At 38.6% G+C, this 27,992-nt stretch overlaps 1 protein-coding gene across 3 annotated transcripts in view; it reads right to left on the bottom strand.

Moving 5' to 3' along the window:
* PPP1R9A (protein phosphatase 1 regulatory subunit 9A) overlaps positions 1–27,992 on the bottom strand; it is a 182,818-nt gene that overhangs the window by 37,831 nt on the left and 116,995 nt on the right. For all 3 annotated transcript variants that reach the window (XM_050708478.1, XM_035545441.2, XM_035545440.2), the window contains 4 exons: positions 26,760–26,892; positions 26,149–26,269; positions 20,723–20,827; positions 5,677–5,812 (listed from right to left, as the gene is read on the bottom strand). In XM_050708478.1, the coding sequence (XP_050564435.1) occupies positions 5,677–5,812; positions 20,723–20,827; positions 26,149–26,269; positions 26,760–26,892 (495 nt within the window). The remainder of the gene's footprint in view (positions 1–5,676; positions 5,813–20,722; positions 20,828–26,148; positions 26,270–26,759; positions 26,893–27,992) is intronic.

Below are 27,992 nucleotides of genomic sequence, written 5' to 3'. Positions count from 1 at the left end.
CATGCAAAATCTTATGTATATTTACCATTTTTAGTAAAAGAATAAAACAAATGAGTTTAGTTAAAACTGATGTCTCCACAGACTTAAACTAAAAAGAAATATTTCACAGAAAAAGAAGAACACTTAAAATGGACTAAGTTATACTGGGGAAAAATTCAAGAACAGGCAATATTCTACTGGTCTCGGGAGCCACAGTGTTTGGAGACGGACATCAGGCACATTAGAATGAACACAAAGGAAAATCTTGCTGTACAGACTGAGTGTTGATAGGCACAGTCATTTTTGCTTCAATTAATATAAAAAGTAGTAATCAAAGCCAAACTCTGCAATTTGGTGGAGTGAACAAGACAGTGGGATGACACAAACACATTAGAGAGCACAGAAATAAATGGGACTTTGGCTCTTGTCTTCAAAAGCTGTTCCCATCTTACAATCACACGAAGCACAAATAACAGGTTCAAAAGAACCGATGTGTGCTTTAAAGAAATAGAAGTTGTAAACTACAAAAAACATACTTTCCCTAAACAAATACTCGCTTTTACCTGACATGAACCTACTAAAAGGTTGTTCAGACCCACTGCCAGTAAGCTAGAGTGAGAAATTCAGTGTGTTACAAAAGCAGTCAGACACAGACAAAAGTTACTTAACTCCAAAATAACAAAGGGAACAGCAACTGCTTGAGGTTCCTCACAATTCATTTTGCTTTTGACAATGATATTGTCAAATATTTGTCAATGATATTTGTTGTACAATTGCTAATGAAAACTCACGTGCTCTTGAACCAAAACCTCAGTCTCTTTAGTCTCTACGGGTGAGCAAAATTAATCCATGGAAAACAGGTGAGCAAAAGTCTATTTATTGTTTCAGTAGTACGTAGGCCTCAAGGTTTCCCCATCTGCAGGAGTAGCTTCTGCTCCTAGCCATTTAATTTTGCTATACACTGTCACAGCAAGCAGCATGAAATTCTCTTTATGAACATGAACTGCATTTCCCACTTTAAAGGGGAAAATACATTATTCACATTGTTTAACTGTGTTGTAAATTCTTGAAACAGGCTGAGCCCTTGCAAGCACAAAGGAGCAGCAGCACCAGCCAAGAAAAGGCAGACAGACCTTCCCAAATCACCATAACAAAGGGTGCATCAAGCTAAATGTTGTATAGAAACTTTCCACAGTCAGGGAATGCCATTTGAAGAACTATAAAAATAACTCGAACCCACCTCTTCATTTGATATTTCTGAGAGTTTATGCTAAATTCTTTCAGAAGAGCTATATAATGCTACCGTATCAATCATTGCTTTTACAGAAGTAATTCACATTAATGATGGAAAAATTGCACTCTGAGAGGCCTTGTCTCACAAATGTATTTTTTACATTTTAAGACATTCAAGCACATTGCACCATTCTTCTTTTTGCCTGTTTTGTGATATTCTTCAATGGTTTTAATGTTGCTTTCCTCTCAGAATATCTTGATAAATAAGAATTAAAAATGAAAAAGTACTCAAATGACTATTATTGTCGTTAAAATACATAAAGATGTTGTTTCAAAGATGCCCTATAACTACTTGTCCACGGCCAGAGTGAACAGAATTTGGCAATATGATAATAATTTCACATCCTGCATCACTTCAGGGCAGCAGGTCATCTGCTTCATGTGACTTTTGCCTTTCTGTGTTGAACACAAAGAAGATGGTATCATGTTCAAACTAAAATTCCAAGAAATGTCATAATTTGACTACAGCGTGCCCAAAACACTGTGTTAACACAGCAAAGTCAAGAGGTTTCAGTCAAGGATACAGATTCAGATTTTATTTAGCATGCTAGGTGGTAATACAATGACAGTGCCTATTTGAAAGCCTTCAGGTCTTGTTTTCTGACAGCATACAACAAATTAGAACGATGTGGGATCTTAGGAAGCTAGAGGAACTGGTGATGAGCAAAGTTTGCAGCAGGCTACCTAGAGGCAGCACCTGAAATGACATACTATCCAATATTTGAGCTATCAGCAGCTCAGAGGGAAATGCCATTTACTGCATGTACTGCTAGCACTGCCAGACCTAAGCAGTACATGAGAAATTACTGATACTGCTGGTTCTGCTTTGCTCATAGGAACATACCAACAAATTGTGAGCTGCTGCACATTTATCCTGCTTGTCTTTGCATGGATCCCACTGTGCATACCTTTTCTTTTTTGGAAAGTGTTTGCCACTTCTGCACAAGTTTCTTGTCTTTGCGTGCAAAGACGTGAATGATGCAGCATTTGAAAACATCTTACAAGCTGTGACAATCTGCAGCTCGTTTTAACAACAGATTCTGAAGTATATGCAGGACACTTCAGGGTTCACATTACTTTTACAGTACATGATGTTTCTCTTGGAAACACAGTGTATTAGCATGAATCTTCCCCACCAAATAATTGACATGCAACATTCCTGCAAGGTGAATGAGAAATTACAGCAGGCAAACAGGTATCTTTCTAATTCAGCATCTGACTGAAATCCAATGCATGCTGGTTGACAGAAGTCAAAATTTTTTCAGTATTGCTGCTGTATTAGAGAACTCCGATCCTTCTAGAATAATTAGATGATGCTTGGGCTACTATGAAGACTATTAACCCTCAAAACAGAAGAATGCCAGACAGTTGGTGACACAGCAAGATAGCAGGACCTGAACATGCCTGGAACATGCTCTCTTCCTGTGATTTGATCAGCTCACAACTTTAAAAAACACAGTCATGTGTAGTGACTCTAGGACTCAAACCCAGATTGCTGATTTCCTGCTCAGGAAACCTGATAAGCTATTGCTGTCTTTGAGGTAAAGTCTTTGAGGCTCAGAGTTTGACAGCTGCAATGGAGGGTTGATAATGATCATTTTCTTGTGTATTTATGTAGTGTTGTAGTTGGAGATCCATGCTACCACATTTTAAGAACTGTATGAAAATGAATGGAATGGTTTCATAGCTCTGAGACTGAGCAACTCTTGTATAATTCTTTGTCATCTATCTCAGCATGTCACATCTTACACTGACAATCCACATTTTCCTGAGCTTCATACAGTCAGAATCACTATCACTGTGAGCAAATAGACTTGAAAGGTTAAGTTTTTTGGTACATTTGTGGATGCGTATTCATTCAGACATTGTAAACTGATATTTTCTTGCCCCAAAGATGCCTTGCTTACCAGAGTCAAAAAATGCAAGGCTGGCAGTGGAGTCTGACATACAGCTGCATTTGCCCTAGCTGAGTAAGGTAAGCTCAGGTGCTGATGTTCATATTCAACAGTAAATAGAGCAGAAGTGCTTGTGGTGACCAAAAATGTCTTTGTACTGTGTTTAATGTGCATTAGAGCACATTACTACTTCCATTGTGACAATTGCCTGGTTGCAAGTTACGTGAGTTTACTTGCAAGGCACAGTCAGGTGACAAAAAAATAAACCACATTGAGGACTGCTGCAGGTTCCCAATATAATCTGCTTCTTTATAATAAAACAACATATAATAAAAAAACATGCCCCACTGCATACTTCAGCAACTACGCTAAATCCATCTATTCTGAGAATAAGGCTTACCACCCATCTTCCATACACCATCATGTGGGAAATGGGTATTAAACTTCGGTGATCCCAGTGTTGTTTGTTTTTGAGAACTGACACACTCCTTCATTCGTTCTGAAGCCTAATTCCTTCTCCTACCAAAAGAGATTTTTGATGACACTCTGGATCTCCCGCAGTAGATGTCTTTTCCTTTCTTCCTCCCCCTTCCCTCACATACTGCATAGAAGTCCCATTTGCACTGCATAAACATACACATAGTCACAGATGTGGCCATCACTCCCTGTGTAGTGCTATAATAAGAAAATGATGCCTTTAAGCCTGTTAATTATTTGTACTACCTTCATTTCTCTATGAATAGAAAACACTTCTTGCATTTAACATTTTTTGTGTTAAAAATTCATGTGGGGAATGGAGCTTAAGAGTTTTTAACTGCTGAATTGCATGAAGGACAAGAAGACACATCACAGAAAGTATTTGATACCTAGTTACTGCTGTCCTGTTTCACTGCTGTGCTGAGAAACCTTTGCATGGTCACCTGTATGAAAGTGTCACTGTGAGCATCAACATAGCAACAGTAACTCCTGAAGGCTGAGGTACTACCACAATCAGTATTGATCTACACAGATTTAACAATGTTTTCTTTATTGTCAGATGCTGAGTTCTGACATTTGCCTGGAGCATGAGGGCCAGCAAACCAAACCTTTGAGATTTTTGCGGGTAGATGTGTTCACTGTGTAAAAGGCTTAACCCATCAACTACCCATGTAGGTCTGCCTTCGGCTACACATCCCTCTATGTGTACATCAGATATTTAGGACACACCTCTCCTGCCAACAGAAAAGCCACCAGACTATGTTTAAGATAAAAATGATGTCATGGGTCTTCAAACCCTGATGTCAACGGCATGCTGTGATGAGTTGTGAGAAGTCTCATTTTCCAAAGGCTAGAGGGAATTGTCTCTTTTTTATTCCTGACCTATAGCTAGTTTAACAGTGTGTTTCAAAAGACCCTCATCCAAGCACATCCTTATTTTACTTCAGAGTATTTTTCTCCTACTTCACTGTTTAGAAGCCTTGTCTCAGGACCTGAAAGAATACTAAACTGAAATAAATGCATCGCATAAACTCCCTATCCTATCTCCCCTTCTCTATCTTCTCCTTCCCCAAATAAAAGAAAAAACAAAAAACCAAACCAAACCAAACCAAAACAAACAACAACAACAAAAAAACCCTTAGGCCTGCGCAAAAACTCAGTAATACATGGAGTCTGAGATTTCAAATAATATTGTTCCAGACAATGTGAAAAGAAGGTGGTCTGCTTGGGCTATGTGGAAGTGATTTGTTACACCAACTGCTTTTTACCCTAACTTAACCTAGCAGCAAATTTAGGGGTAGCATAGTCGTCTCTGAAAAAGATCTCTCATTAATCTTTCTAAGTATCTGGACATTCAGGTATATTGGGAATTTTAAGAGAGCTGGAAGAATTTATGAAAAATAACTGAATAAAGCTGAAAGCTTCAGAACCTTTGTATTGGAACATCAGGCACTAATCATGAAGATCAATAAATGCTTCAGACAAGGTAGATTAATTCTCCATCCTGCGGAATAGCTGTTCACACAGAAACAATAAACAGTGCATGGAAGGAGGAGTCTTACTGGGAATTTTCAGAACACTTCTTAATGTTCTGAATAAAGAAGAACATTAATTATTCTAGGAAAAAATGAAAGGTCTAAATCTTTCCCAACCCTGTAGAAGTTAGAAGGTGACTTTTACCAGTTTTCACACACACACAAAAAAGGTTTCAAAACATGCACAAGCAGATCAGCTTTATTCCCTGATTTCAAACAAAGCAGGCACCTTCAGAAGAGCAATGATTACAGAAGCATCAACCAATTTGATATGTGCTTTTATGGAACAAAAGAAATCTTCTAAATCCATGCTGAAAAGCTTTGCAGTAACTTTGTTCTTCAAATCAGATTGACTGCCAGACCCTAAAACTCAGCAGCAGGGGTGATTGACGGGTGCACAGTTGACCTCTGAGTGACAATTAAAAAGCAGAAACCAGGAAAATAGAAAACAGAACATTAAAAACCACTGCATAATGGAATACTAGAAAGCAAGTTACCTCATCATCATCTGCATCATATTGTGCATAATGCTGTTCCAGGAGCTCTCTCTGGCGGCGTTCTTGTTCTAGAGTTTGGCTGATCAGCTGTGCAACCTCACTCACTTGTCCTGGTTTTTCTCGTCCAATTACGAACCTATACAAAACATTATTGAAAAAATGATCACTCCTATTGTTTTACCAAAGTTCTTGATTTTTACCTGTGTTTAGTCTAGGGAGTGGCCTTTTTCTTCACAGATCCATGGCTGTGATTGCTTTAAACGTGCTCTGTGGACTCTGTTTGCCAGAAGGGCACCACGTGCCGGACACTGAGTGATCAGACCATCACAGTATTTATAGGATGAAAAAACAAAAGTGACAGTGACCAGTAAAGCGTTCACTCTAAATTTCAGTAGAAAAGATTTACTGAGGTTGAACTTCACAGATGCAGACCTAGAGCAGGGCAATTTTTTTAAAAGAGTATTAGCTCTTCCAGTCCCCTAAGAGCAGCACATTTCTCGGAGGCCTATGGCAGTGTAGAGGCACAGTACCAGCATGGACAAACTTCTGACAGCTTGCAGTGGAAGGAATGTGTGCTACGGTAACTTCTTTCTTCATCTTCTCATACAAGACATTTCTGAGCTTTTCTATTTGCCTTTCTGCGGTCTATAACAGAAAATCTATTCCCCCATTTTTAAACCCGACAGATACTGTTTCCCTAACTTTATACTGAATTTAAAGCTTTTATTTCATGAACTTCTGTTGCTAGGGAGCAATTTTCTCCACTGTGAGCTATCGCTGAATGCTGGAAGTGTATTTCCTTGGCTTAACAAAAGACAATGAAAGTTACCTCTTTCTTGGCTGAGACTTACAATTCTGCTTCTCAGTTTTACTTTCCACAACTGAAATTCAGAGTTGGCTTTGATTGTAACCCTTTTTTAAGCACAATGGCATAACCATAGTTAGGTATTTTGCCACCTGTAGTATTAATTATAAAAATACATGATATGGTACTAACACTGTAAAATACTGAACAAAAGCACGATTTTAAAACGTCGAGTTCAAGGAGTGTTTTCTTAGCAGGCTAGAAAGACAATTAGGCAATTACAGATGAAAGAGGTATTATGCAGAGCTGAAAAGCATAATCAAGTGACATAATGCATATGATAAACTATTTGTTTCCACAACATCTGGCTCAAAATGATATATTTAATTTATTATTGGAACGAGAGGTAGAAGTGTGCATTATACCCCGTGTTAAGAAAATGATTTTGATTAGTGCTGTCTCTTGCTGTTAATGTCATTTGGGATTTGGCATCCATGCACATGTTGCTGTGAGTGGATGAACCTGAATCCATTTTGTATGCCAAATGATTTGTCAGACTCTATGAAGTCAGGCGCTATAGAAAGGAACACAACATGGAGAATATTTCAACATCATCAAAATACGCAAGTCAATAATTACTTCCAAAAGGATAAAAAAGGTGAGAATGAGTGACTCTATTTGAAATGACACAAGGTGCTCTGAAAATAATTTGCAAGGAAGTGTCTTAGTTTAAAAACATTAATAAAAAGTAGAGCAAAAACAGAAAAAAAAATGAAGTAAATAACATCACCATTTTAATTTTGATCATAGCAGATCACAGTCTGGCACTCACATGTTACAATTACAAAACATGACAGCAATGATAAAGACCTGGGGCTGAAAGAAAAAGAATGTTTCTTCATGGCCTCTGTTCTTCATCTGTTCTGCACACTGACTCATAGTCGGATCCTGTTCCCTCTGAATTTTAATTTTACAGCCAAGTATTACAAAGACTAAAACAGCCACGCTTTCAGTCTCAAATGGGAGGAACAATGAACTTTCAATATTACTACACGCAGTAAAAAAAGGATTCAACCTGTATTTGCCATGTATTTCTCTCTTCTATGTAAAAAGAAACTAAAAGAGAATATGGAAAAATAACTTCTACTTTAAATAAGCATCTTAAGCAAGGTTATACATGAGTGTATTATTTGTACACAGTAGAGATAGAATGTTTGTAAACACATGAAGGAGATCACAGATGTGGTAAATTATGGAACTACAAAAAGTGATGTAAATATAATATTCCCTCCTGCCCTCTGCCTGGTAACTTCACCTCCCTTGGAAAATAAGATACTCAAAAAAACTTCACACAATCATTTTGTACTCTGAATCCCTAGAACAGACAATATGTAATGGAACTGAAGTTTGATAACTCCTGATGATTTGGGATTAATTCATGAAGACTTTGGAGTTTTTACACTAGAAAAGGAAATTTTTCTGGTTTTCAGCTGAACTCCATTTGCATATTAGGAATGGTTTTGACGCTGTAGACTGTATTGCAATAATATTTTCATACAGACAAGGAAGTTCAGGTAAGAAATAAAAATGTTAAATTTAATTATTTTTTTTCTCATCCCAAAGACATACACAGTTCATGGTGATTTTCAAGACTTGAATCATATGTCAGAATGAAGTTCCTCAATGACACCTGAAGCTGTTAGATGACACATGAATAAAAGCCTCAAAGCAATGACAAAATATACAGCAAATGCTTTCCAAAACAGAAATATGCAAGGAATCTTTCATTTTCCTACAATTTATTGCTTTAAAGTGAAACGTTTCCGAAGTGTCTGAAAATAAATATTTAGAAGCATTCAATCTGTGATTGATGTGAGTTCTAGGTACAGGACTGCAAACTTGTGAAATGGAATATAATGTTGCAAACAATTACATTTTTTACATACAAAACCAAATCTTTTGACGTGTTACATTCCATGACCTTAATAATACTAAACCATATATTACTTAATAAAACTATACTATATATTATAATGATGTTTAACCTACAACTAAAATAACTCATAAATTTGTAAATGAAAGAGGGAAGAATAAATATCCTTCTCCTAGGAGGAGAAGCAGTTATTAAAATGCTAAGCATGAATTAGATCTTTAAGCCCAGAATGGCTTTAAATACAACTATCATAATCTGAAGTGCTTAAGTATGCAAAAGAGACATAAGGTTGTGATTCACTGACCAGAAAATTAGTCACTGAACCATAATATGCACAATTCAGCGAAGTGGCTAATTATGTATTTCCCATCACTCCGCCTCACCAAAATTAAGCACATGCATTTCAGACTTGATTAATTAGTCTCAAGGGCCACAAGTATTATAACAAAGACCTATAAATTCTATCAGCAATAATGTCTTTAAGAAGCTGGTTATGTTTCTGGATATGAGACAAATGAGGGTTTTCAAACCTTTAAACCTCATCATGACAATATTCCCCTTAATTATTAAAGCCAGGAAATGCAAAATAAAACCCAGCAAATCTGCAAAGCTGTACTACAAGCCACAACTATGCTAAATCTCAGACCATTACTGATTATTTCTGATGCCCACAAAACTGGAAGAGAGGAGAGAACGACACTGAGAAGCAGGGCATAAGCTGACCTTGATACTCACAGTTGCACATGGTATAGCTGAATTACCAGCTGTGAAATATTCTCTGTGGTTGTGGTGTTAAGATAAACAGGGATAAGGCTAGGAACATAATTAGTATTTGACTCTATTTCAAAAATAAGAAAACCTAAAGAATACAAAATCTGGAGAAACTGAAAATTAAAATGTAGTATTGGTGGTTAAGAAAAACATTCTACTGAAAGTGGCAGCAACACCAACATCTCCTGCAATCCAGTCAGGATGTAATGATTTTAAAGCAGACCCAGTATATGGCTTTCTGCATATTTCCAGCTTTTATTAAATAAGGAGCTGCAGACCTGTGCTTCTTGAAATAACAAGTGTGTATATATATACACACACACACATATATATATAAAACCAACCATGGGAAACAGAAACATCGTTGTAAGAATTAATTTAATTAAATAACATTTCCATTTTGCTAAGTACTTTCATACCGGAAAATGTGTAGAGCCACCAACTCTGCAACACAAACCTGAAGCTCTATAGCATGGATTTTTAGTGACTTATTCTCAGTGAATGATTTCTCCTAAAAATACTTCAAGCATTATGTGCTCAATTAAAAATAATTTAGCTTGGATTCCTTAAATACAACAAAAATTAATTAATTAAGAATAAAACAGATTCACTTTAAGAAATAAAGAACAGGTTTTCACTGCAACAGGATTCACAACGACATTTTATCTTCTAACCCTTCCTAAAATATAGTTTGGTCAATAAAAAATGCTTAGTAAATTTCATTGAATTTGGGGGAATTTTTACAGATTTTTTGAAGACTGGTTTAAAAAATGGCTTCCCTCTGAGCTTTAAAGCACAAAGCTGCTTCTGCTACCATTTATCTAATTTATTTCAAGATGTCTTTAATTACCTACCCTGGCTGCTTCCATTACGATAATAACCATATAATTAATCCAAAGAGCTAAAAGTGGTATGAACCCTGTAAGAAGGCAGTTTTATTTAGTTTCAGCAGTGCAAGCTGGAACTCGTCACTTTTTCACAAGATGGCAGCCTGAGACATGGAGGTCATAGACCGGACATCAGGAATTCACAAACTATGAGGTGCAATTACAACTGTTCAAATAAAATGATCTGAAACTTTAGAATCATTCAGGCTCTTTGAGTCACTGAATAATCTGGGTTGTATGGGAGCTCTGGGTCACCCCAGCCTCCCCCAGCTCAAAGCAGGGCCATCTCAGCCAGTCGGTCTGGACCGGTTTTGAATCCAAGGATGGAAAAATTCTGCAGTCACATTGGGCAACCGGTCCCAGCGTTTGAGTTACCTCATAGTGCTTTTTATTTTTGGATAATATGGAGTCAGAATTTCCCTTGCTGCAACTTCTGTTCCCTGCACAGAGTACAAAGACTCTGGGTTCACCCCTTCTATCTCCCACAAGGTAGCTGAGGCAGCAGGAAGATCCCTGACATCCCATCCTGCTTTTCTTCGGACTGAAGAAGCTCTTTCCTCCTCTTCACAGGGTTTTTTTCTGCACAGCTGCTCCCCAGCTCACCAGCCCCAGCTCACAGTGATGTGCGGGCCTGTCCTGCTCCAGGTGCAGGGCTCTCCTTTGCCTTTGCTGGACTTGGTAAGGTTTCTGCCAGCTCACTGCTCCAGCCTGCACAGGTCCCTCTGTACAGCAGCTCTGCCCATTAGCCTACTGACCGCTCTCCCCAGATTCTTAACACCTGCAAACTCCTAAGAGCCTTTCTGTCTTACGTCTGCCAGTCCACGCAGCCTGCCCTTGCATCAGAGACAAGCACACGTACAGCAACCTGTAAAGCTGTTAGCTGGAACAAAGGGGAACTGAGGGCGAACGGCAGAAGGTAACAAGGTTTGCCTGGAGATTAGCGATGGCAGTGCCTCGAAATGAGCACAAGCAAGCGAACAACTCTGCCTGGAGATCAGCACCCAAAGTAACATGAGGAAGTAACCATCATCAGGAGGTGAAAGGGGCAACGACTGAATGAAGTCACCCAATGTCATGTAAGAAACATCTGATGCAGCAACCCACACAATGCCCAGAACAGGATGTTGACATGAAAAAACAGCACAGAAGAGAGAACTTTGGTGAAGATCCTCCACAGAGCCTGGAGAAATAGCTGCCAGCGAGCTCAACTGCTGCGCAGAAACTCCATAGCCTCCATCCTTGACCCCACAGCCAGGATGAAGTAAGCTATGTGCTGTACCCCAGATTTGACAATGGACAGCAGCACCCGAAGTTATCAGTCATTTCAGCCAGTTGGGTGTCCTTTTGCCCAGTCAGCACTCAGGACGGGTGCATGGGAACATGACTTGGTGTGGCCATGGCATGCGCTGTAGGTAACATGTAACAGTGATGAGCCGAGAATGAGATGTGCATGCAGTATGTTCTGCCACTTGCTATTGTTGTTGTTGAAATATTATTTTACTAACTTTGTTTAATTTTGAATTAATTTTAATTATTAAGTATTTAAATTGAACAACGGATTACCGATTTCACTTGCATAACCATACTCACAACGACTGATCAACTGCCACAGCACACGGTGACAAATCTGGTATATGGTGCATGGGCAGCAGACGCTAAAGGTACGGAGAGCCACATATGAACCCTTGCAGGAAACATGAAAATGGCCCTGCAAGAATGTTCAGGTCATTAATAAAGATATTAAATAGTACTGACCCCGGTATTCATCCCTGAAGGAATGCTAAAAGTAACTGTCTGCCAGTTGGGCTTTATAATACTGTCCATAAATAACCCTCTAACACTCTGGGACCAGAAGTCCAGTCGACTTTCCACTCATCTTACAGACACTCTCCAGTCCCAATTTCATCAAACACATAGAAGGATACTTAAGGAGATCATGCCAAAAGCCTCACTAAAGCCAACTTAAAATCTACTGCTCTCCCCTCATCCATAGAGTCAGTCAGTGGAAAAAACTGAGGCAAAGCAATCACAAATTTATCTCCAACTTTTCTGCATCCACGGTTTCCTTCTTCTGTTGCTTGAAACCCGTCTTGTCGCCCTTCACATTCCCCACTAGTTTCAACTCTGGCTGAACTTCCACGTTTCTAATTCCGTTCCTACACGCTCGGCAACACAGCTACACTCTTCTCAGGTAGCTTACCCCTGTCTCCACTTTCTGTGAACTTTGTTTTGAACCTTAGCTGAGACAGCAGTTCCCTGTTCATCCATGCTCTTCTGTCACACTTGCTCAAAGCTACTGCACTACTTTTATGGTCCAAGGAGGTGTCCTCAAAGATCAAGCAGGTCTCTTGGGCTCTTTTACTCTTCAGGGCAGTGTCCCACAGGATCCTGCCAAACAGATCCCTGAACAAGACAAAAATTGCTCACCTGAAGTCCATAGTTGTCATTCTAATATTAGTCTTCATTCCTTTCCACTTTTTAAACTCCACTATTTCATAGTTCATGCTGCTAAAGCTGCCATCAACCTTCACTGAAGAACTGAACAGTCCTTTCCTATTTGTGTGTAACAGATTTAGCACACTGCTCACCTCAGTTGTCCCATTGAACACTTGTTTCAAGAAGTTGGTTTTAATACACTCCACAAGTATCCTGGATTAACTGCACCCAACCATGCTGCCCTTGTGGTAGATGCTGGAGTAATGTAGGTCCCCTGCAAGTCTCTAACCATAACCTCTGAAATCACGTCTCCAGAGCCTTGTGACATATTTAGGGTCTTCTTCAGTGGTATCAGTGGTGCTGGTAGAAGAGCAGCAAAATAACACCTTAAGGGCCAGAAAAGGCTCAGCAGTCTCTCCACAGCATCTTGGATACGAGCCCCTGATATGCTACTATCAACACTAAATAGTTATTAGAGTCAGACGATTAGAAAGTCATGTAAAAAAACAGCAATATTAATGCACTTAGATTAATTATTTCCCCTAGAAATTCTAGGCCAGGGCCTCACTGACACATTAGCTTTATCCAGAACCACTTCAAAATTAGCCAATGGATTCAATATTTCGGCACCTCTCCAGGTTCTGGTCCTTACACTGCTCTGCACTTCTGAGAGCGCTGCCAGGGAGCGCTCTCTTCCATCTCCTCCAGCCAGTTTGACAGTTTCCCAACACAACACCTGTAAAATAGTTTTTCTTGTATATGTGATAATCATTTAATCAGCATTCTCTATAGCACCACACAAGCCTTACAGGAACGGCCTCCTCAAAGAAACGAACTTGTAAGTCTATGCTTTAACATTCCTGAATGCAAGTGAAGCACGTATGCCAACTCTGTTCAAAGGGTGCAACTCCCATCTGGGAATGTTTCTACAACTAGACTGCAGTTTGAGGTGAGATCTGCCATCCCTCATCCTTACCCTTGCTGGTATCTGTGGGAAGCCAATCCAGGAAGTAATTGCATATGGGTCGGAAGTAAGCTGCTGAGTTAGGACCACGTCCACAGTCCAGATAATTACATGATCCAGATTCTAGCCAAGCTGAACCACACTCATAGCATAGTCCAGGTGCAGCTAAATGCTCTTATAGCACCATCTTTGTGGCTTGCTGAGTTTTCCTACAAGGATGAATGTTGGGTATTTCTGCCCAGCTGTCACAATGCTCTATCACATTTATCAAGGTGCACCAAAACTTGCTGGCAACTTCCACAGCAAAACATATTTCACTTAGAAGGATGAAAGACATTAGCCTAACAAACATTTATGGTGACATTTTGGTTGCAGTGGTATGTTACTATGTTTAGATTCAACTGACTTGAGGATAAAGTGATTCAAAACCTGTCAAGTTGTTCCTTTTTGCAGAAAAGGAAAAGAAAACCCACTCCTTATGAAATCCAGCCCGACTAAATCTTATTATTTCATGTTACATGCATTTTAAATACAATGCCCTAGATACCTAGCAAAATAGTTTATATCTCAGCTAAAATGTTAGCATGAAGATGTATTTATATATGTCATGCTTAAACATAGAATATCCTGTCCAAATGTGCAAATATTCCAGTAAGTAACTTGCCATAAAATTCAAACTAGCTAGATCTCAGACACAGGGACTATGCTTATGCCAGTAAATTTAACAGTGCCAGGAAGGGCTCCCAAGCACTAGTAATTGGTCATCGACACTGTTAAATCACTGAAACAGTCTCTGGAACTATTTGGCCCAAGTTAACTAGTACTCTACCAAATAAGACTCCGACACAGTCCAGGAGGTAGCACAGGCTAGGAGTTAGCTTGGATGCTTCCAACAGACGGTTTGGATGTGGCCACTCTGCTCTGCAAGGTAAAAACACTGAACAGTGTGAACACAGAGCACACTGGTGCCAGCTGGCTTCAGCACCCATGGGCAGTCTGAGGCATGCTGCACCTACTCGAACAGGCACAGCCAAGAAATACAAACAGCACTGCTGCACATCCAGCAAAACACTGATGAGTACAGTCTTACCTCCCCAGTGCTAAGGGTTCACAGTACTTGTGAATAATTTTTCACGTTACGTTCGGCATGCTATGCCTAGTAGTCTTGGAGAATGGTTACCAGTCCTGATAGGTTTTATATGATGTAATTTTTTTGTAATACCATACCAGAATCAACAGGAGAAATTCACATTGTTTTGGTACGAGGCACCACAAATTAAGTTTCTACTGTGTGCCTGATTCAGGCCTATCAAAAACTTAACAATCTGCTCAAGAATCAGAACATCCACCAAGCACAAATGGCTTCTTAAGCAGCTCTTTATAAAGTCCCAACACAAGCAGCACCGCAGAGCAAAGGACTTTTCTTTCCTTCTTTCTCTCTCCTTGGCTCCAGTACTTGGATTCAAGGAAACAGATAATGGCAAGAAAAGGAAGAACAAAAACATCACCTCCAGCCAGAAAAAAAAAAAAAAAAAAAAAAAAAGACAATTTAATCTAACTCTCTGATTCAGACACAGAGGTAGCATCTTTTGCTTTTGGCTGCTGTCTCATTACCCGGGACTGGAAAGAAACAGAAATCTCTCCTCTGCCTTCCACAGCATGGATCTGCATGGAGTATGGAGAATGCCAGCAAACGTTTAAAGGACACAGTTGTTTCACAGGACAAGAGCAAAGGCAGAGAAATTAAGAAAGCACAAGAGAAAATCTGCACAGGCAGGCACACTGAAAAAAGAAAAGATGATTATCTAGGGAAAGGATCACAGAAATAAAGCAATGCTGTTCACGGTTACCGTGAGCAAGTATCATTCCCCACAGGGGTAGACGGTTGTTGGCTAGATCCTGCTGTTGACTTCATCTGTCCTCTATACTGTCTGATTGCTTGCGAAGACACAACTATTTAAATTACCTTTCCAGATGTTATGATGTTAAACAAAAGTAACAACAGGCATGCAAATTACTGTTTGCTGAGACAGTATATTTTCCAGAAAGAAATAGGTTCAATGTTGGGGGAGGAATAGGCTGAAGAAAGAATAAATGATTTATCAAGTTTGTATTAATTAAGAAGTGAATATTTTAACTTTCTGCCCTTTAACTGCTCCCTGTGTAAGAGCTATCTAAAAAAGTAAAAACTTCATTCTTGCATTTCAGATTCCATTTGCTCTACAGTAAGAGATAAAGAAATTAGGCTATGAACGGGGAATATGGGTTGAGACAAAGTCCTACTTCGAATTAAAACTGTCCAGATAAGAAAAGCCACAAAATGGTAATAAATGACTCTTTATGAGAACAGAGAATAATTAATAGTAGAGAGCCTCAGGGTTTGACTGCTATTGTTGGGACCTCTTCTTCAATGATCTAGAAGATTAATTAAACAGCAACACAGCAAAATTTGCTAATTATTTAGTTTCTTAACATAGGAAGATTTTGAGGCATTTCAGAGGAGTTTAATTAAACAAGAGTTGTTAAATTCACTGCTGGATTACAATTAATACAATTAACTTCAAGGTGGTGCCTATCAGGAGAAATGTTACAGGTTTTACCCAGGTTCTGTGGGGTTCCCTGAAAACTCAGGAGCTGACTAGGAAAGCACCATGAGAGCAACCGCTCAGTGCCTAGCAACAGTTTGGGAAGCTGAGAAAATGCTTAGTCGCATTCAGAAGACAGGATATGGAAAGGAGGACACGGAATTTAAAATTTGCCTCTCTAATAAGACACTGAATTTGCTTAAATCTCTTAACAGAAACCTTCAGAGGAAAGCAGTAATGGTAAAAACATACAAGCAGCAAATGAAGGATTGGGATTGTCAGAAGAATCACTCTCATACAATCCCCTTTTTTCTTATCAACCCAGCAAGACTTTCTGGCACCCTGACCTCCTTTTCTGGGACCCTGTGCTTCCCACGTCTGCATAGGCATGAATCTTTGTCTTTGGTGAGGCTGCAAAGTGAAGTCACCCCCCCGCCCCAACCACCAGTAATTGTTCCTTCATTTTCCACACCCTACTGAAAAAAAACACTTTTGTACTAGGAAGGACTGAGACTAGGTACATATAATAAAAAGCTGAAGTTTTCTTTGTGAAAGAACTAACTTTCCTCTCTTGTGGGTGTGTTGAAGAAAAAAATAAAAATCCCTGGAGGCATACAACTTCCCATGTGAACTTACTTTCTCTGATAAGGACATTAGGGTCCCTGGCATCCTTGCATTATGATGAAGAACGAATGGGGGGATGAGTGAGGTCACCCAGGCTCAAGGTCACCCAAGCAACTTCAAAGAACTTCAGGTCTGCTACTCAGCACCACAGTCCATGAGGAAACAGCAAGTTAGGACACAAAATAAGCTGAAGAAGCTCCATGACAGGATAGGATTCCCACTGTCAAGTTGCCTCCTTACCCTATATTTCATGAAAGGAGGCACCACTTGCAAACTTCGTGTTGATGGATTAGGTCCTAAATGGGTCAGAAGACGCACTGACCAATTAGTCACATTAGTCTGGTGCTGCCCTCTGACTGTTCCATGAACCCTATTAGAGAAGGGGCGACACTCAATGACATAGAAAAATAACACAAATTTCAAAAGAAAATTCCTCCTTTACACAATCAAAGATATTAGTAAACTAAACAGTTAAGCAAAATTACAAAGAAGACTTGATATTTACATGAATTAAAATAACATTCATAGTTGCATTTGCCAGATTAGAGTCACAGGGATACTAATTCTTAGCCCTAAAGACAGAAGCTGATTGCCAGCTGGGATTATGGAAGAATTCCCTCTCCTTCCTTCGTCCCATAGGTTACCAGACTCCATCTGGTGGGTGCTGATTATCTCCCTATAAAACACTCTAAGAGTAAATGAATTTGTTATTAGAGAAGCCAAATTGGTTTGGCCAATGATCTTCTATTATGGTATGATAACTCTTCCAAATAGTTCAGTGCTCGAAACGCTGAACGAGATAATAATAGATGCTTATATTTGCTCGTTTTCCCCCTCCCCCTCAACTAGAACAGTTCAAAAGGTAAAAGTCATGTCTTCATTTTCACAGATTCCTTACTGTGTCAGCTACAGACAGTTTGGATACATTTTTCTGGCAGAAACATTGCAAAATCTATTCTAGGTCAATGACTTTCACTGTCAGGATAATTCAAAATGTTCAGAAGGCTCAAAGGAGAAAAATAAATCACTCAGTATTGGCATTATGCAAGCTTCCTGAAGAGATATTGACTGCATTTATTGTAAAAAATTAAGAAGTGGCTTTAGTGTCATTCCATTCATGAATGTCCTTTCCTTGCAGCTGATCCCATATAATAAACCTCACTACAAAAACTAGCATGCACTTTGACTAGATTCAGGAGAACACAACTGTGTGTATGTAATGCTATGGCTTACAAGCAGAAGGTGATGCCAGTGAAACGCACACCAACCTCTGTGTGTGCAGGATACCAGGCAGAAGAAAGGCACACACATTTATGCAATAATCACTAAAATAACTATGCTTATTAAAGCAATTCCATATAACTCACTGAACTGACATCGTTGAATAGCACAGGTGAGGTAAGTACGTGTGCAAATTCTCCTGTGAGGGACGGATTCATGAAGCTGCCTTGTCTTGGACTGGGCTGGGTGTGTGAGTGTACGTTGCCTATCCACTTGTACTTCAGAGTGGACACCCACATCAGGAAAGCCAACAGGTCATACAGCAAGTCATTGCTCTCTTCTTCTCCAGAGATGCAAACAACCTTTTCCAGTACTCCTGCCTCCCCCAGTGACATGGATTATTAATGGCAGCTGTGAAGGGAAAGACTGCACTCAGAGGCCACTAGAATGGCTCTTCACACTTCCAGCAGGCAGCAACTAATGACTGGGGGTGTGTGAGGGAGCCTGCCCAAAAGATCCTCTTATATTGCTCCCAGGTTCCAGTTTGAACAGCGTGGACACCAAGGATTTTTCCATCTCAGCTCTACCACAGGTGTACCTGGGAAAGAGGATCTGACAGAAAACAACCATTCTCCACAAAACACGTAGCAGGCAGGGCCTTGGTATCATACATTAAAGGAAATCAGTCAGCAAGATATAAATGCATTATTTCCTTTCATATCTAAATTCATCAATATTAGCTCTAGCTTACTTAACAAGTAAACGTTTAAACCTACAGTAAAAACAAAACCATCAAAACATCCTGAAATCTCTGTCTCCAAAAATAAACACTTTCTGGAACCATTTTTAATTTTGAACAGCTAAAAATCAACACGGTCCATTACTGTCAGCAGAGCATCTGACAGCATGGCCATCAGGATCTGACCAGAACCTGGGCAGGACACTGATGCCACACAATGCTTGCAACATCATCAAGTCTCACTCCCAGTTTATAGGAAACCAGGAAAAAAAGCATGCATTTCTCAGCCAGTCTGTGTAAAACAGAAGAGTAATCTTCCTTTTTTTTTTTTTTTCCATTAAGTTTTAAATGAAGCAAAAATAGAGGCAGTTGCACCACACTCTAACCATTTCTTTCCTCTAATTATGTATATATTAGTAAGAGGCTGCTAACCAGACAGCATGCCAGTATGCACACAGATCCTTACACATCTATTTTATTTAATAATATTTAAGTATAATTTTTACTTTAAATTTAATACTAAAGTGATTTTTTTTTTTTAAATCTGGTTGTGATACAAATGCATGTTGTCATTTTTCCTGTGAAAATACAGTATCTTAAGCTTACTTATGAGGAAAATACAGAAGCTCACGCATCTCTCCTTGATAAATGAGACCTGTCAGAAACCAGCGATCCTTGCACACAGGATACCTACCTAGTATTCTTGACAATGTGAGCTCAACAGCAATGGAGAAACACTTTTGCAGTACGTTATTTTATGACAAAAGGGTCTAGATTACAACCAGTCTGACTGTAATTTATATACCATGAGAAGATTCTGGGAGTATTCTGTGTGAAAATCACTTCACTTTTCTTCCTTCCTCCAAACCCATTATTTTTCCATAGAAGCAAGTATTCTATTCTGTAACTTATTCAATAATAATTTCACAGACCAAGCTGATTATGTGAGTACTTACCTTTTTCTTTTTGTTCTTTTTTTGAGTTAAAACATCAAACAGAAAATACATGTAACATTTGCTTTGTGTACTGAAACACAGAAGACATTATTCTCTGTCATAAGGATTTTATGTTCAGACGTCCCAGCTCTGCAGAAACCTAATAAAGTTGATACTCATTTTTATAGTCAACTTGGTAGGAACACTCACAGCATGTGTGTCTTCACAGAAATATGACCCATGTAGCTACAACCCTAAATGTTACACAAAAATATATTCACCTGTAATTATGCTATAATTTGCAAGATTTTTTTTTCCTAAATAATCTCTTTTATAAAAAAACCCTTGATCAACCACTCCCACAACACTTTGCAGAATCCACATTCCAGTATTATTCCTTAATGCTGTGCCGGAACAGACTTGGTGTTTCTGTAGGAACCTGCATTTAACATCACCGGCTGGGGGGGACTGCACATCTTACATCCAGTAGTTTAGTCATGGTTCAAAAGAAGTCAGCCCCAAACTCATCAATTAAATGATTCAGCTGTACTCACTAGAGAGGATTTGGAGAGCAAACTGAAGGGTGCCTACAGAATGGTTGCTGCTTTGCAATATGCCAAAGATAATCCTGAAATTATTTTGTAGAGTTAAATGTTTGCTGAAATTAACAAGCTATTAAGCAGAAAAGCTATGTGACAGAATATGTTTTTAAATGGCAAAACAGTTCATTTATCAGGAAACACTGTTCTTATTCATTTACAAACACTTCACAGTCATATTTACATTGATTTTCTAGGCTACTAAGTATTTTACAGATACTTGCAGTGATGCCTTTCAATTAACCACAGCCTAGGATCAGACAGTCAGAATCCCAGAGATGGTGTAGGGACACGGGGAACTCAGTGAAAGAATACTGGGCTGTTAATCAAGTCAGTACTCTCAACGCTACAGTGCCCAGTGCCCTTCTTCCTGCACTGGGGAGCCCTGGCGGGTCACCACCTTACTCCTCCAGCCCTGGGGCAGTAGTGTGGCCAGCAGAGAAGGGACAAAAACCTCTGCTTCTACCAAGACAGACCAACTCTCCTATTAGAGAAACCAGGTAATCTCAAGCACTCAATCACCACTTCTTACTTCTAAAATACTCACCTGACTTTTCCTTTGGTGTTTCTAAGAACAGTTGCAGCAAAATTTTGTGTAACACCAACCAAACTGATGCCATCAACTTCCACAATTTGGTCATTCACTTGGATCCTTTCAGAGGAAAAACAAATATATAAATAAGTTACGGAGTTCCTGGTGAATTCTCAGCAAAACTTAGCACACAGATCTTTTTTTTTCTCTTTTTAAATTAGATTTTAAACAAAGACTTTAAACACAAAAGTCATTCATAAAATGACTGAGGTAAATATCACACACGCAAATCAAAAGACTTTCTTCCCTGAATTGAGACTGTGCCTTCCAACATAATATTGGCAAGTACTAGGAAACATTAGCAAGGGAGCAATGAAGAATGTATCTGTCTGCCCTTGCACATATCATAAATCCAGGTTCAAAGTTACCACTACAATTAACTGCATCAATCATCCAGTCATTTTCCCTGTATATAAATACAGCGATACAAATTCTTGCATTTGTCATATGACTTAAATTAAATGAGATACTTGAACAGTTCTTATATCATTCTTTCCGAAGCCAATCTTGAAAAACAGCATAAGACATAGCTCTGGTATTTCACGCTAATGGAAAAAAATGTGGTATTTAACTAAAACAACCTGCTCATCTGTAGAGAAAAGAGCTTGTGCATCAGACTTAATTGTGACCTACTGTCTTAAAATATTTCATCTAACTTGCTTCAAAAAGATGAATTCCCAATGTAAGAGCGATCATGGAGCACACAACAATAAGATCTAGGGGTGTTTTAACAAGGACTATCTCTGTGAAACCAAATACCAATTTACAGTTGATACACTGTTTGATGCAGGAAAAGTTAGGAGGAATATAAAAAGCGCTGCTTTATCTGAAACAGGCATAGCTCTGAAGTCCCTAGAGCTGGCATAAGAATGATCTGGATTACAAATATTTGGAAGGAGGACTACTATATTAAACTGTCCTCTAGAGATACACAAACTCCTACAGCTTCAAAAATGAAAAAAAGAAAAAAAAGAAAAAGCATCCAGAACTAGTCAAAGTGAGCAATTTTCAAGTACTTACACGGATGTTACTGATCCAAACAATACGGTTTATAAAGCAATCAAGAAACAGCTTTGAAAAATTTCACTTTAAATTATATGAAACTAACTAAATAAAGCTATTTAATTTCTTAGGATATCTTAGTGATAAAATTTCTTTTCAAAGACACATTTTCATAGCAGAGGCCTTGAAAGAGGCTGAAGCATTTTGACTTGGGGAACATATTTCACTGTAAAGTCTGAGCCGATGCTTTGCAGTTGTACATGTGTTCAAGCAGTGTCTTCAGTTCTTGGGACTCTGCTGATGAGTAAGAATTATAGGATTTATTCTTTGGCAGCCTCACAACACAGAATGTCACTGTGTTCCAGGACGGTTCTCCCTTCTGTACATAAGAAACTCCTATCTTGAAAATCACATCAGGCATTTAAATCTCAATTATTCTTTTTGTGTGTGTGAAGCGTTTAAAAAATACACCTATTACATTGGTATCTATTGTACTTGGATACTGTAAAAATTAATATTTTTACTGTAATTTAGCAAACACGAGGAGCAGTCAGATGGCAGCAGGTGTTCTAGGAAAGAAAGTTTAAGAAGCTGGTGCCTACTGAGGGGGAAGCTGTCACCTTCTTGGCTGAAAACTAAATGGTGGAAGAATAGATTCCTTTGTAACGGCAGTTCAGCTCCAAAACTTTACAAACTTCACTATGCAATGCTAGTACTGTTCACACAGATACACAGCACGCTATTTGAGGTGAGGAAATGTCATCTTAGAGAACTGTTGTCTGCGGCTTTGTCCATAGACTGCAATTGACTGATTCCATTTGTCTTTCATATTTTGCTTCTCCTTTCTTGCCTGTACAGCTCCTAAATTCATTTCCAGCTCTTATTTTTATGACCATTGTCTTCCGAACCTCTCTTTTGATACATACACATATTTTAATTATACATAAGCATGCATATATATCACACAACATGCAATTAACATAATTAGCATTCAAATTATATAATTATGTTTAATTCAGAAAGAAGTTCCCTGTCTGTTGCCATGTAGTTGCTGCACTGCCCTGACTAAATCACTCTCACAGCCACGTTCTCCTGGTAGTTTCCCTCTGCTGCGGGCAGCCCCCCTCCAGCCCCCTCCCATACTGGATACTTCCCCTGTATCCAAACCCAGTCTTAACCTACACCGCAGGCGGAGCACCAAACAAGCCACCCAAGCCACCCTCTAACCAAAATCTTCTCACAGCCCTATTCCCTGAGGAGCCTTCCCCTTTTTTGTTGGAAAGCCCCTTTACAGCCCCCTCCACCTGGAGCTCTAGGCTTCTTCTGTCTCTCAAATCCAACATGAAACAAGAATTAGACTCAGCTTGGCAAAGCCTCAATTATAAAGGCTTAACTGCTTTTATCACTAATGAAATTGGTAGTTTTTCTGATAATTGTTTTCTAATGACCATGACTTAAATCTCCGCCTATGTAAAGCAGCACTTCAGTAAACCAGCAACTATAGAAGTGAACCAAATAAAGTCAAATAAATACTTGCCTAACTATTGCTCTGTGTGATGAACTGAAAACTGTAACCTGTGCAGAAGCAAAGTTCAGAGTATTTTTCAAGTTAGTAACTATGCAATGTTTCAAAACAGTTGTTCTTGATGTTCTCAAAATACTCTGAAATGACTCATCACCATGTTCACTTGAAAGAAAAAGCTATCAAATTAGCCAAGACTTTATTTTTCTTCTTTGCTCTAATGACTGATTTTCTATTTTACACACTATTAATAATCACACTTATTAATGTGTTTCCATTTGGATTTATCCCAAAGCACCCTCCCTGGTTAAAGACTGCCACAAAATGCCTTTTAATATGACAGCTACATACTTACTACCTGTTTGTTTTTATCAACTTGAATCAAGCCTGTGCTTCTCAAGTACTGAGAAACCCTTTTGTACAGATTCTGGGTCTCCAAGTACTTTCTATCATGATTTGATGGGTCTTGCAATAAACAATGGGAATTATACTACAGATATTAGAATCATAGAATCATACAACCAGTTAGATTGGAAAAGACCTCTAAGATCATCTAGTCCAACCTCTAACCTAGCACTGCCAAGTCTACCACTAAGCCATGTCCCTAAACACCACATTGACGCATCTTTTTAATACCCCCAGGGATGGTGACTCAACCACTTCCCTGGGCAGCCTGCTCCAATGCCTCACAACCCTTTTAGTGAAGAAATTTTTTCTAATATCCGACCTAAACTTCCCCTGGTGCAACTTAAGGCCATTTACTGTAATTTATTTATTGCAATTTATTTTAATAATAATAATTTATGTATTGCCATTTATTGCAATTTATCATAATACTTAAAATGATAGCTTCAGAGAGGCTGCTTGACGATTGCTCTTCAATTATTCAGAGTATCTGATCCAATCACTGAAATACAGTTTCATTTCCTGTTTGGAGACTTTGATTTGCTATCAGTGTTAATGATTAACTGGGCTTTTCACAAAGATGAAGTTAACAGGACCCTTTACAGTTGATGCACTTTATTACAGCAGCGGCTGCTCCTGACTGAGAGGATTACATATCCCCTTCTCAAGAGAATGATCAGTCAGGCTCTCAAGGAAAATGAGAGCTCTATTTCTCAGCTGACTGAACATTCAGCCAGTTGAAAACCAACACAAATATTAGAATTGCCTAAGAAACATATATATTTTTTTTTCTCAGCTGACAAGCTCCTTTCAGAAGCCATCTAGGGTAATCAACGAAGAGCCTTGTAATTGAACATTAACTTCTGCAGCCCACTCAAACATGTGAATAATGTGAATAATACATATAATCACAGACCAGGTGTGAGCTACTCTGATTTTTAACCATAGATTTTCACACAGAATGCCAGTAGTGAGCTTAATACCTTTTGGCTGAGCTCGAGCATACCTTTCAGAAAAACTTTCACTTAAATTTAAAGTAATGAATGAATTTATGACATCTTGAGGTGTCAGCTTCTCTACTTCCTTTCCTGATTTTTCAAACCTGTGATAAAGCTGTACTTGGCATTCAAGCTGGAGTCTTATTGCCAAAATCTGTTAAGATACCTGCAAGCCCAGTCTGGAAAAGGCTATGCTTTAATAGTTTCAGAGCAATGTTATTAAACTCTGCAAACCCCTGACAGGTAGAGTCTTCTGATTTAATTTGTGTAGGGCTTCCACAGCAGAACAACCTTCTGGCTGGCATTTTAAGTACACAGAATGGGTAATACACACCACTTCCATACTTTGCACGGGATGAAAAGTTACAGGTATTCATCAGTAAGGAAAGTATTATTGCAATATAGTTTTTAGAAGACAGCGCAGACTTTAATTTAGAGTTTATTTTTACTCTGTTTACCTGTAATTGTGGTTAGTATTATAACTACTATTACTAAACATTATATGAGTCTGTTTTTATATAAGTAGAGAATGCATAATAATATATCAGATGAGTAATATTTTAATTGTATGCAAATTTGCAAAGGAATAAAACAATGAATTATATGGATTGGAAGATGTTTAAGAATACCTTTTATCATTAAATGATTACACAGTAAAGTGCTTTTCTAACTTCTAATGAGAAATTATGGCCTGATTGTGGCATGTACTGTGTAATACAGAGACGACTCTACCCCATATGGTAAGAAATACTGTATGTTCAAATGAAATTCTTTGAACTGCACATACCAAGTAAACAATTCTACAAGCAGACAGGTTTTCAATGAGCATTGTAGAAGACTACAAAACCCAACCCATTCCTTTAACGGGCAAGATTTATGGTGCAGCTTCCTATTGCAATCAAGTAATGCAGTTTCAGTGCTGCAGGGGTGAAAACTGAACTTTGGAGAAGTATGCATATTTAGAAATACGAAGTAGCAATCTATGTTAGTAAGCTTGAAAGGGAGGTGCATTTAATAAAAGTTAATAGCTCAGAAACACCAAATTATTTTCCTAACCACGTGTTGAGCAGAACTCTTTTTCATAAGTACTGATTATTTAAAGCTGGTTTGAAGCCAAAAGAATGTGGGACCTCAAAACCTTTGAAAACTAACCTATCTTCAAAAGTAATGTACAATTTGGAATCTCCAGCTTTATTCACATTAAAGCATCTTGCTTTTCAGGCAGTCACAAACACACATTCTTGGCAAATCTGTTCTCTAACCATTTAAATTTTGCACCAAACTAGTGTCTTTTCATATATCACTTCAGGTATTTGAACCATACCAATAAAGTCTCAGAATTTTACAGCTTTCAGTTATCATGATATACATTAAACTAACAACTCTTTCTGAAGAAAACCATAACACATAATAATTATTGCCAGAAAAGTTTCCAAATATTGAATCTAGTTTACCTGCCATCTCTTTCTGCTGCCCCACCTTCTGTTACTGTTTTGACGAATATTCCCAGTTTTTCAAGGCCTGCATCTGCTCCGACTCCCATTCCAATAATGCTTACGCCAAGTCCATCTTCATCTGTGAAAAAGACAAGCAAAGGCAGAAACTTCTTACATTTGATTTATATAGTTACTTGGTAGGTAAACATTTATGCTTTGGTTCTTCTCGGTTTTCCATGTAAACAATATTAATTCCTTTAGATTCCCTTTCAAAGTCTTGTTATTCTATTGTATTAATTGCACAAAAAAATATTGCCTTTGCCTTATGAGGAGCTTAGAACAACAGTCAAGATTATTCTGCCAGTGGAGAACAAAAACATCACATAAACCACTGTGTGCCATCATGTGTTAGGGGAGTGACACGAAACAATTTTCTTAAGAAAATAAAGAATTGCATGTTTGTTAACTGCTTCTTTAATTCCTTATTAAAAAAATCTTGAACTCCAAAAAGCCGAGGTGATTAAAATGGATTCATGGAAGTGCAGGATAGGCTGTGTAAGCATGAGTGGACTTCCTCAGACCTGTAGATAGGTTTCACATTAACAGGAAGGGACACTCAGGCTACATACCTTTTTCTAGTTCAACTGGGAAGAGCTCCAGCTTTTCCACACGCTTCTCAAGTTCATATTCAGCTGATGCAGCTACTGGGTCAACTTCATCATTTCTTCTGTCATAGTCTTCATTGGAATATGTATTGAAAACCTGTGGAAACAGACCAAAAATCACTCAACTATCTACTCCAGAAAAAGTGCCAATTTATGAAAATAGCTATTGCTTTTGCCCTGTGATGTTGCAGAGTTTGAAAAGGCTTTTTTAAAGGCTCAAAAAAAGGCTTCTAAAGCTTGTTTTCATAGTTCAGATGCCAGAGTTTGCCAACCTAATTCACTTAACTGCCCACATTTGGCAATAATGAAAGAATACTCATTATTAGTAGTAATAATTTTACTGAATTTCAGTCCCACACTGTATCATGTTTGTTAAGTCAGAGAAAGAAAAATGATTTTCCATATCTCCTCTTTCCTCTTCTCAGGCACCCTACAGAAGATTCTATTACGTAGCCACGTTTAGCTCTATCACAGTTTCTCTCACAGTGTAAAAAGCTGCATCATGGTGTATAGCTATACAGCTATTCAGAAGGTGGCAGGAAGCCTTTTTTTTTTTGCATATAGCTGCACTTAGAGGCTACTCAACAGCTGCCTACGGAGCCAGGACACCAGCTTGCTGCCCACAGCCATGCCAGGAGCTGAGCTCCTTTCCTCCTGAGGCTCACCTGCCACTTCCACTCGTCAAAGACAGCAATGGACTTTCAATACAAACTAGGTACCTATTTCAAGAACAAAGACTGGTGTTTAATCTGTTGCTGCTAAATGCAGATAAGTGAATACAGACAGATAGTAAGAGATACAATACCTCAGACGGCAGTCTAGAAAAACAGAGGTAAACATAATGATTAATCATGTGAAACACCTTTGAAGGTTTCTTTTGAGTGCCTTTCAATGATAATGACAACAAAAATGAATTTAGAAAAAAAAAATGACAGTAGATTACATTGCTACTGACCCCAGAGTCTGTGTCTCTCCTATCCAGCTGTTTGTCCACAGAGGCTGTGAGCAACTGACTCCATTTCTGGAACCAGATGGATGTACTTCATACTTAGAGAAAACAAATTTTTAAAAAATAATCCTGCTTTCCATCTAAGCGACAAGCCAAGTGAAAAGAAGAAACAGTGATGATATACCTTCACTGGGGGAAACTGACTGTCCCAGAGAAGGTAGATAAATCTGTGCCAGGTTTGCTTGGCA

This window comes from Cygnus atratus, chromosome 2 (genome assembly GCF_013377495.2).
Source record: "Cygnus atratus isolate AKBS03 ecotype Queensland, Australia chromosome 2, CAtr_DNAZoo_HiC_assembly, whole genome shotgun sequence".
NCBI lineage: Eukaryota > Metazoa > Chordata > Aves > Anseriformes > Anatidae > Cygnus > Cygnus atratus.
Note: the sequence above shows the minus strand (reverse complement) of the source record. Positions and strands in the feature narration are given on the sequence as shown.